This window comes from Centruroides vittatus, unplaced genomic scaffold (assembly GCF_030686945.1).
Source record: "Centruroides vittatus isolate TY-2023 unplaced genomic scaffold, ASM3068694v2 contig_546, whole genome shotgun sequence".
Classification (NCBI taxonomy): Eukaryota; Metazoa; Arthropoda; class Arachnida; order Scorpiones; family Buthidae; genus Centruroides; species Centruroides vittatus.
Genome location: NW_027122322.1, coordinates 1,571,772 through 1,582,709, shown reverse-complemented (window position 1 = coordinate 1,582,709; position 10,938 = coordinate 1,571,772). Strand labels below are relative to the sequence as shown.

At 32.9% G+C, this 10,938-nt stretch overlaps 1 protein-coding gene across 1 annotated transcript; it reads right to left on the bottom strand.

Annotated features, from left to right (window-relative positions):
• Positions 1-2,742: 2,742 nt before the first annotated feature.
• Positions 2,743-4,163, bottom strand: LOC136978557 (septin-1-like). The gene is made up of 7 exons (XM_067274272.1): positions 4,062-4,163; positions 3,899-3,970; positions 3,688-3,811; positions 3,362-3,620; positions 3,118-3,216; positions 2,902-3,044; positions 2,743-2,833 (listed from the first exon to the last, which is right to left on the bottom strand). The coding sequence occupies exons 1-7, from the start codon at positions 4,069-4,071 to the stop codon at positions 2,743-2,745; spliced, it is 798 nt and encodes a 265-aa protein (XP_067130373.1). The 5' UTR covers positions 4,072-4,163.
• Between the last annotated feature and the right edge of the window lie 6,775 nt (positions 4,164-10,938).

The window sequence follows — 10,938 nt, the reverse complement described above, 5'->3', positions numbered from 1 at the left end:
CTTCGCTATCGTTACTTTTGCCCGAGCAACGCCGGGCTTATCCGCTAGTATTTTATAAAGTTCAGGAAATTTCTTAAGAGATAAATTCAATAAATATATACAATAAATAAGGGCTTTTTATTTATTTATTTTTTTCGCAGTTAATTAGATTTATGTTGTGGATTAATTTAATAAAACTTATAATTTTTAATTTTAATTATTCAGAAATTATGTAAATTATGTAACTGTTAATTAGAAAAAATAACTGACTAAAGGGTCAAATAGCAATAGCATATTTGCATAGTGAGTCGTATGCTGTTTTATTTCGTCAATGTGCTGTCCTGTCGGAGAATTTGTACAGAGTTGGTCAGGAAATTTAAAACAAAAATTTCAGTAGGAACCCTGTACATAGTGAATCCTGCCCCTTTAATTATCTTAATGTTAATGAATACAGCAATAATTAATAATTTACTTATTTAAGTAAAACTAATTTTTTTTATAAAATTTCGGAAAAAGCATAATTTTGACCAGATATTTAGTTAATGTTTAATAAACTCGTACTTATTGGAACTCTTTGCAGACATATAATTTGAAATTTTGTATGAAAATAGAAATACAGTAAGATCTGCTTAAGGTGATCACACTTGGAACCAAGGTAAATGGTATGATCAATTAATACTTTGTAGCCTGATGAAATTATTTTTCGTGTTTCAGTTTTTAGAACATTTATTTAATGTGGAATGAATCTAGTTTCTCGCGGTAGCTGTTGTTGAAGCAATTTCTGATAACGGAAAATACTACAATATGTGGGATCTGCAAGTAGAATTCTTTTTCTTTTCGATGCCACTAGGACATGTTTTGGACTGTTAGCCGCCTGCGTGCTACATATATTTGACCGCCCCTACCAATGCTGATCGCCAGTAAATTCGAAACCCACGAGAGCGTACTATCGATAGTTTCATGTAGTTGACCAGGGTTAAAAAATCCATTAAAATATTTGATATTTTATTCAAATCAAACCTCCCCGTTGATAATAGGCACCTTTCTGCTCCACCACGAAATACAAGCTGCAAATTAAAGTGAAATTTTTCTTATTTAGTATATGAATATGTGTATATATAAATTTATTTAAATTAACAACCCATCTCTTTGTTTATTTAAATTGGGATGCAATTTGAAAAAAAATTGTAAACCAATAAATTCCCACTGTCGTCCGTCCGAATGTCTGACCTTCCTTAATCTGGAGAACGATGTTCGATACATGAAACTCAAGACCAAATATAGAAATCTTAGGGACGGCATGTCCCGATTAACTGTACATCATTCAAAAAGTTCTCCTTCCAAAAATTCCTATGAAAAGGAGTTAGATAACGATCGGCAGGAGCCAGTTGATTATTATATTTAGAGTATGAAAAGTAAGCGGCCGGATGGCCGGATGGCCGAGTGGTCAAGATGGCAGCCTACCGGTCTGGGGGACCCGGCTTCAAATCTTGACGGGTCGAAAAATCCTCAGAAAATTTTCGGGAGGGTGGTCCGTCCGGATATGTCGGGCCCTGTGCCTCACCACCCGGTCGTCCCATTGTGGGCTTGGCCGAAACCATAATGGGCTTGCAAAAAAAAACCCTCTTAGTGCCCACAAGGTGGAAAGAGTAACCAAAAAAAAGTATGAAAAAGTATATTTTTAGTGCACTATCGGCCGCCAGCGTGCATGCACGCACTGCATACGTACCAAAACCGGCCCTCAGTCGTTCCAAGAGAGACTTTGTCGGCCTCCCATCCATCTTTCCTATGTGTTATATGTATAACCTTTGGCTCAAGTTTGGTTGAAATCCGGTCGTGTTAGAAATAATTGGCTATTAAGAAAAGTTCGCTACAAGAATACTTCTTGAAACATGACTCCAATCATACATTTAGTGATATAAAAATTATAAATTTGAGCTTTTAAATAATTGTTTATCAAGTACTAAAAACTAAAACATCGCATGATTTGTATAGAATAAGATTACAATACAAAGTCAGTAATATGTTTTATTGAAGAGTTTCTTAATAAATGAGTAATGTAAAGTGTAATGAATATAATTTGTTCATCAATTTTAATATATTTTAAAGATTCCATTTAAAAAATTTTTTAACATCTGTTATAAATATAGTGAAAATATTCAAATTTTGAATCCATCACCTCGAAAATTATACTTATCAATTTTAGTAAAAATACTAGCAGCACTCGCCACGCGTTGCTGTGGCTCAAAATGTATCTATTATACATGTATAACACTTCCTCCGCGGGGAGAAAAGTTCGAAAAATCCCTTCTAAGTGTACATTCTCTTGGCGTACCCTATTAAAACGCAATAAAAACGCAAAAAACTGCATCTAAAATAGTATAATAGAAGGAAGTTCTTTACGGTAAGCCTTAATCCTATCTCTCTCCCTTGCGGAGGGAATTTCGACATGTATATTATATAAAAACACGCCCGTATTCGAATGCAACGTTGTGTGAAAATTTCAAAGCAATCGGCGAAGAACTTTCAGAGATTAGCTGTTAGGAACAAACGAACATTACATTTTTATTTATATAAATTTACATAATAAATAAGTAATTGATGGTTTGTTTTCTTCCTATTTCATCTGCATTTACATTTTTCTTAAAACGCTTTGCATTCATTCCAATTGGACTTCTTTTTCTTCTATAATTTTTCCAGATTATTCAGTTTAGCTCTAGTTATTAAAATTATGCTTAAAAGAAAATTATAAAAATATTTTCTTTATTTAGCTCCTTTATCTGCTAAACGACCTGCACGATATGTCTTGTAATGAAGTTTGTGAGTCACTTTTCGCAAATCTTGCATATGAGTCCTACAATCAATATAATTAATTTTAGTAATAATTTTGAAGATATTTTAATACTTGCAACAGGAACTTACATTAACATCGATTTTAATTTGGAAAGATCGCAATGTTCGGGATTTTCAATATCCACTAAACTTGGATATTCTATACCTTCAATTATAGTGCCATTCTCTTCAATTGTTTGCAAAGCTGATGAAACAGCAAATGGTGTAGCTCTCTAAAAATGTAAAAAAAAATTACTTTAAACTTCAATTTTAAAGTACATAATTTAAAATTATACGCATACTAACTTTTAATTCGTTAACTAGCTGTTTATCTTCATCTTTGTCTGAGTCACAATCCGGGAACGTATATATTCGTATGCCATTTTCTATTATCTCTTTCATCACCTTGAATAAAGTATAACATTTGTCCACTTATCTTTATAACAAATATCATTTTATTATATAAGGCCCGGTAAAACGGCTTATTTTATTGGCTTACTTATCCAGCTGTATTAAAGCCGTTTTACCAGACAGCTATTTCGTAACTTACTGTATGTTTCATCTCAGTGAGTTCTTCCTTAGTTAGACCATCTGCTTTTGTAATCAGAGGTATTATATTCACTTTATCATGAAGTTGCTTCATAAAAAGAATATCGAGAAGTTTCAGTCCATGTACAAATGGTGATATGCAGTAAAAACAACAATGAACTCGTGTATCGCACAGATTTCGTTTACGTAGAGTAAACTTACGATCATTTTTCAAGAAGCATTCAAACTGTTCTTCAATGTATTCATTAATAGGAATAAAACTGTAAAATTGATATAATGAATTAATTTTTTACTGGCAAGAATAAATTTGCCTTAGAAATGGCCTACCATTCAGTGTTATCCATGGCATCACCATAACCCGGTGTATCAACGATTGTTATTCTTAATTTCACACCTTTTTCTTCGATTTCTACAGTGGATGTATTAATCGAGACAGTTTTTCCAATCTTTTCTAAAAACACAGACGTAACATAGAATTAATTTTATTTTTTTTTTTTAAATAATATTCTGATTTAATTTTTTGAAAGCACAAACAAACCTTTTGCTTCTGGATTGAGATCATCTAAGAATAAGCTGTTAATCAAGGTAGACTTGCCTGATCCAGATTCACCTTTAAGAAACAATCAAAAATTTAGAATTAATAAAAATATTATGTAGATTAATGAAATAATTATAGTTAACGAAATATTTCGGCTACTAACCGACCACCATTAATGTGAAATCGGAACTTTTCTTTACGTCTTTCGTACGTGCTTGATTGGGAAGACTAACAGTTTCCGAGTCCTCAGATAATTCTTCTTTAGTTTTCTAGAAATAAACATTTTGTTAAAACACTTTCAGAAATAATTTAATTATGCAAATTTATTAAGTATTTTATTTCGCGAAACAATGATTTGTCTCTCATTACTGTGAAAGTACTCAAGATATAATTGGGGAGAGTAAGATTCATACTTTCTTAGGTTGTATTTGATTTTGCAGTTTTTTGGGCTGCAATTTGACAAAATCGTAGATGTATAAATTTCCACTGCTGTCCGTCTGTGTGTCTTTCCTTAGTCTCGAGGAATCAGATAGGTAAAAATCGAGACAAAATGTGGAAAGCTTAGGAGCAGCATCTTTATATTAACGCAGTTATGTTATGAATAATGGAAAGTTTCACATAAAAATACGTACCTTTCCTACGAGCAAAATTAAATCATTACGAAAATATCACGATGAATAAACCCGCTTGTCAAATAATTATGAGCATCAAGTTATTTGTATGCCTTCATCTGATCCAGTGTGACAGCGTTAGTTGTTAAAACCAAATAAATTACTGCGTCTCCATGTTCTATAGTTGGCCATATGGTTAAATCGTTGGATAAAAAATCCGTTTGTTTCATTTCGTATGGATCCCATCCAATAAAATAAGTTTTCTCTTTATATTTTATCAAATCATTACTTTTCAAATCGGCTGCAAAGCCTGATAAAATTTATTTCTTTCACGTTGACATAATAGTGATCAAGCAAGGTAACGTGAAATCAGCAACCAATATGTCATGCGCTTCTTTGCGCAGTCTCTGTATATGCGAGCAGAGTCATGTGATGTCACATGCACCCGTTCTATATATAAAACATTGTGCTACAAATAAAAATGTTTTAAAATGTGTGTTTATTTGATTATCAAAATAATATTCTAATTAATTGTAATTTATTATAACACTGATTTTTTTAAAATGTTATTAAAAGAGAAAAACATTTTCAATACAAACCTGCTTAAACTTTTTATAATCCATGCTTTAAAATGTGAGATGTCCTTTTCGAAAAACCGTTAAATTTGAAAATAATCCAACTTAATGTGATTAGATGAAAAATCGATTGCGTAATATGTCGTTTAATCTGTAAATATTTTAAAATATTTTTTATTAAATTTCTTTAGAATTTTTCAAAAACGAGCGGAATGATATTTATTTTTAACTTATAATAATAATAATAATTGTTAAAAATTTTTTAATATAAAATTTTTAAAAATAATGTATTTCTATCTGACAATAATGCTTGGTCATCCGGCCGTCGCTATTTTTTACTACCTGTAGACAAACTAGACGGCCAGATACAAGGTCCTAGGCCGGATGGCCGAGTGGTCAAGGTGGCAGCCTACCCCTCTGGAGTACCCGGGTTCGAATACGACCGGCCGAAAGATTTTGTATATTGCAATGGTGATAAAATTGATTTTCAGTAAATAGCTTGATGAATTCTTATTAAAAAATTATTTAAAATAACATAATACTTTAGTTAAAATCAGTTTATATTTCATTTTTTAAAAATATTAATTAAAATATATAAAATTTTTTCTAAAAGTAACTAAAACAAAAATATAAATACGCGGATATGACGCCATCGTTTTCTGACGTCATTTCCGCGCGAATTTTGTTTACACATTGATTAATCCAGGTGGCGTAATCGGCTGATCGCCCCCAGGCACATGTGATTTTGATCTGTGCCTCTTATTTTTACATTCGATTTTTTTTTGATAAGTTGATTAACTTTTATTTAGTTCTGTAGAGCTCAAGGTGTTGGAAAAGCAAAGAACGAGCCCGATTAAAAACTTTTTATCTGGTGGTGTTGGTGACATGTGTTGTGTTGCTGCTGGCCATTTTTTACATACCATTAAGGTAATTTCATGTTTTTAACATATAATTTAATGATTAATTAAAATTACTGGGATATGTTCAAATGCTTACAATGTTAGCATTATGTAAGATTAGTATTTAAAAAAAACACAATAATTTCGAAATTGAAATGATTTATAAGGAAAAGAGGCCGTACTATAGATTACTTTCTATGAAATTTCGAGACGGAGTATATATCTGAACTCGGGACCGACAAGAGTTCAACGATACCCTACTTTTGGACCGGACACGAAAAATAAAAAAGTTATCATATTTACAATTTCTTGTCTTTCACAATGCATTCTATGGCATTTTAGTTTTCCACTGGGTGGTGTGTTCGACTGTTCGTGCTCCTGACGGACCTTCCTGAGGTTAGTGATTCATGTTTTACTGTTCATGACCTAGGTCAGGGGTGGCAAATATACAAACCGTGGGCCCACGGCTAATCTTTCAACATTAGCTACTTAAGTTCCAATCATTGGTCGAATGTAATCGCGATACGACTTTATATCCTCACAATGCGAAGTGAAAGTTAAGAAATTCTGATTGTCAACAGCTCTTTGCGTGTTAGAATTAACGCTCCATTACGTATTTCTTAAGCACAGCATACGCTGTTGATAATGATGTATGATAATGTGAAAAATATATCTGTAATCTCTATGTACGGTTTAGTCTCTACTTGGTGACGCCACAATGAGATCTCGCACCACCTGAAAATCTTGCTAGGGCAGCCTCTGGTTCGGTCCGTGAAAAAAGTTTTCTTTCCAATTCGGCCCGGGGGCAAAATATATTGGCTACCTATGACCTAGGTGATGTTTCTCGTGTATTCCGAGGCCGAGCGATAGCGCGGCCGACGCAGCCGAAGCGGTGAGCGAATCGAGCCGCGAAGCTGCAGTTCCTCGTAGGCTTAAACTTATACTTACACTTTAAGCAAATCCTGTTCGAACCAGTGATGTATCCAATCTCGTAATTCACTGCGTTCAGTTATCGATGGTTCTGAAGTAGACATGGTAATGAGATAGACGATTTGCAAACACGCGATAGGCTTAGAAGAGAGAGCTACGCGACTCCCGATCATCGCGCGATCGCCGAAAAAGTATGATAACTTTTTTATTTTTCGTCTCCGGTCCAAAAGTTGGGTATCGTTGAACTCGTCTCGGTCCCATGAGTTCGGATATATATTTAAAATCTCGAAATTCCATAGAAAGTAATCTATAGTATATCCGTACTGCTATTTTTAGAATTATCTATTTACATTATAGGTGATTATACTATTGATAAATAGAGTAACCTAAAATTTATTGAATAAGTTATACTGTGTTTTCAAGTGAACTTTCTTGCAAAATGAACATATTATCAGATAAGTTTTCAGTTACATTCTTTATGAAAAAAAGTTAAGAATACTTTTTATGTGAAGAATATAACTGAAAATTGTTTCATATCTCGTTGGGAAAGTATAAAGACCAAAACTGGAAACACTTCAACAACTCATGAATCAATGTTTTTACTTCCTGGCAATACTTTTCAATTAAATGGATGTTTCCTTTCCGCTTGCTTGAAAATCAATAAAACGTAAAAATGAAGATGTTTGTTTCTTTGTTCATTCCCTATACATCCCTAGGCTGTTTGACCAATTGCTATGAAACTCAGCAGGTATGTTAACATACTTCTAACATAGATAATGATATTGTGAGCAGCTGGAGGTCGGGTCGAATTCCTGACAAGTTACTTGGCACGGACTGGCTAAATCCGCTCTCAAAGTTTAGGATGGCTAAAACATGGAGATCAAGATCATATAATCTCAATCTACCTCAGGATTCTCAACACCAGTTAAACTGTTATTTGTAATCGTGGTTTTACTCACGATCTAAATTTAATATATCACTAAAAGTAAAGGAGGGCTTAAATTCTATGAATGGAGGGATCCGTGAGTAAGTTATAGGAGTCCGATGAATAATTTGAACCAAGTCAAATTAACAATTAAATAACAAATTTAATGAATAAAAGCAAAGATTACAAATGAACCAAATCTATATTAAACAAAAAGAAATAACAAGATTCCAGCTATTATTCGACTAACTAATATGTCCCTAATATGAGAGATCGAGAGAGAGTTTGCAATATCTATTATATTACCTCTTAATAACTTGTCTTATCACAATTCTGTTTTTTGGGCGAAAGCTTCAATCCCAGGGAATACGGCACAAAGTAAATCAAGAGAGGATACTGAATGATGTGCTCGGATTTTGGCGTGTATCCCTTATTTATACTCTCCTTCTCCCCCAAGGGAGATTATGACTGGACATCCATGATGAGTCTTTTTGTTAGTCAGCTTCTTAGCCAGCTACTTAATCATGGGATGTTAAAACTTTTGCAAATCTTCATAAGGTTAGTGAGATATATTAGTCATGGGAGATAAAAATCTCTCTCGGTAACTGACTTTTAACACAGGGAACATTTCTTCTTGTTCTTTTTGATTTTTAACTTTTAATATAATATTTCGATAATTTTATAAACTTTTTAAATTAACTTTGTGAATATTTTAATATGAAATATTCAAAATCTCTCATAGCTTCCCACTTTTTAAAAATCACACTATCTTAAGAAGGCGTGATTTTTCTCTAAATAGAGATGGAGGTAATTCGTGTACATTTGATTGTTATCTTGCTCTCTCTCGAAAAGTACATTAAGTAAAAATTTACATTACGTAAAATAAAATTGTTACATTTCATATGATGAAAAACATAATAGTTTTTAAATTGACAAAAATTCATATAATAGTATATCTAGGTGCGTTAATTAAAATTATACAAATGTGTTACTGATACCAAAATATTCAATATTATATTTGTGCGTTAAATTTATTTAAAATGCCTTTTCTTATTCTCATGACAATAATAAAGTTCTATTATATTAGGAACTGAATACATTCTTCTCAGGAAGTGGATCAATCAACCTGTTGATATTACCGATCACATCCTGGAAGTTAGGAAGTTGTTCTTCAATTGTATTTTCTTTGTTGAGACGAGTTATAGAAGTTCATATAAGGTTTTTTCTTTTCTAATTATCGTATGGTAGAAGAGATGGTTATGGATTTCTGATGAAAGGCATCGTTGTGTAATTAGACTTGTAGTCTTTCTTACGGTTAATTTGCTGGACATTCTTAGAGTTTACAAATCTTCGAGTTGATGCGATCAGAAATGGTTTATACATCCATAAACACTTCTCTTAAGTGTATATGAGGTATTTAATATACAATTTCAATTAAAGTACTCTCTCTCCTAAACTATTACTATTTAAAACTACTACTGTCTCTACCTACTATCATATTGTAAATCAACCAGAAAATTGGCTTTAAATAACAAATATGTTATCTTTACTCGATCCATTCTATCTGATAAATGGATAGGAGTTGAGTCAAACTTCCTTGTTAGTTAGCTAAGGAGTCAACTCTTAAACTAAAATCTTATATTAATTCTAATTGTTCATGACTCAGTACTATTTCAAATTGGGAGATTATCTAATTAACTAACAAAGCAAGAGGTGGATAGAGGCCTAAACAGATGTTCGTCCCTTAGAAATTCCAAAACAACAACGCGCCGGTATGCGACTGCATTGTAACTTCGGAGTCGTCTCGGAAAGAGGTTGTTATGTGGAATTTTGACGTCTAGACTTTTCGATGTGTCCTTTTTTCGTCTTCTTTATAAGAGGGTCGTCGTTTTGATTTTCTCCCCTTTAGTTTTCATTTTCGTCTTGACGACATGGGAGTGCTTGTTGGATTATTCACTCTCCGAACATCGTGAACTTAATATAGGAGTATGACCCATGACCTCAATTGCATTTAATGTTGGAATCTCTTCCACTTTATTGAGACTTTTTTTCTCCGTTTTGCTTCTGGCTAGTATTGTTGTGGTTTCTGATAAAATTGGACATTGTAGATTGTCGTGTATTTTGAATTCTATCTAATACTCGAGATTTGTTTTCTTCAATGAGATCAATCTCTTTTTTTTTACTTCTCTTCTCAAATGAGGTTTCACAGATGAGCAAAAATGTACTGTTTTCCCATTTGGCAACGTAACTTGGTCATTTTAAATTCTATCTCTATTCCCATATAATTTATAAAATCGTGACTGATCACACCTTCACAAGGGAATGTGTTCTCTGACCGTACTATTTGGCAAGGAAAAGAAAATTTGTATTTTTTTAATTTAAAACTTGGTTTTACTATACCAATAGTTTGATTATTCATATAACCAACGTCATCGAACGTCTTTTAGATGAAATATGCGTGTTATAGTTTAGATACGTAAACGTTGTATAAAGTGATTTATATACCGGTATCAAATAAGCGAATTTTATCAAATTACCTGCCCCAAAGAAAATATCGTGTACGTATTCTACACCAAGGAATCAAAATGTTACAGTTGTTTTTGTATAGAAATGGAGAAAAGTGATGCGCCTACTGCTCGAAATTTTCTTTTTAAAGTCAAAAAAGCCGGCAACGAGTTTGGCAATTTTCTCGGTTGTTGTGAGATTTTATTTAGAAAATACTTTTCTGTTTTTAACTACCATATAATAAATAGAATCGTGTGTGGCGCCATCTGTTATGTGACTGTGTTATAAAAACAATTTCTGATCTTATTAATCTAAATACTTATATAAAATTACTTGTCCTGACTGACTCACTGACTGATTGATTCATCATCACCCAGAGCAAACCGCTGAACCTAAAGAGATGAAATTTGGTACACGGTTAGGCTACGTCATGGAAACGCATACTAAGAAGGGAGTTTTCGAAATTCTCCGCGAGGGGAGAGGGAGAGGATTAAGGCTTAACACTTCCATCAACAATGGAAGTGTCAACAATGGAAATATTACGTAACAATGGAAGTGTTACGAGAAAGCGACGTGCAAGACGCAGATGCAGTTG

Coding starts and splice junctions, on each gene's coding strand:
- LOC136978557 (XM_067274272.1), bottom strand. Junction 3,812..3,898: donor TCTCAATCCAGAAGCAAAAG/GTTTGTTTGTGC, acceptor CTGTGTTTTTAG/AAAAGATTGGAAAAACTGTC. Junction 3,217..3,361: donor TCACTGAGATGAAACATACA/GTAAGTTACGAA, acceptor ACTTTATTCAAG/GTGATGAAAGAGATAATAGA.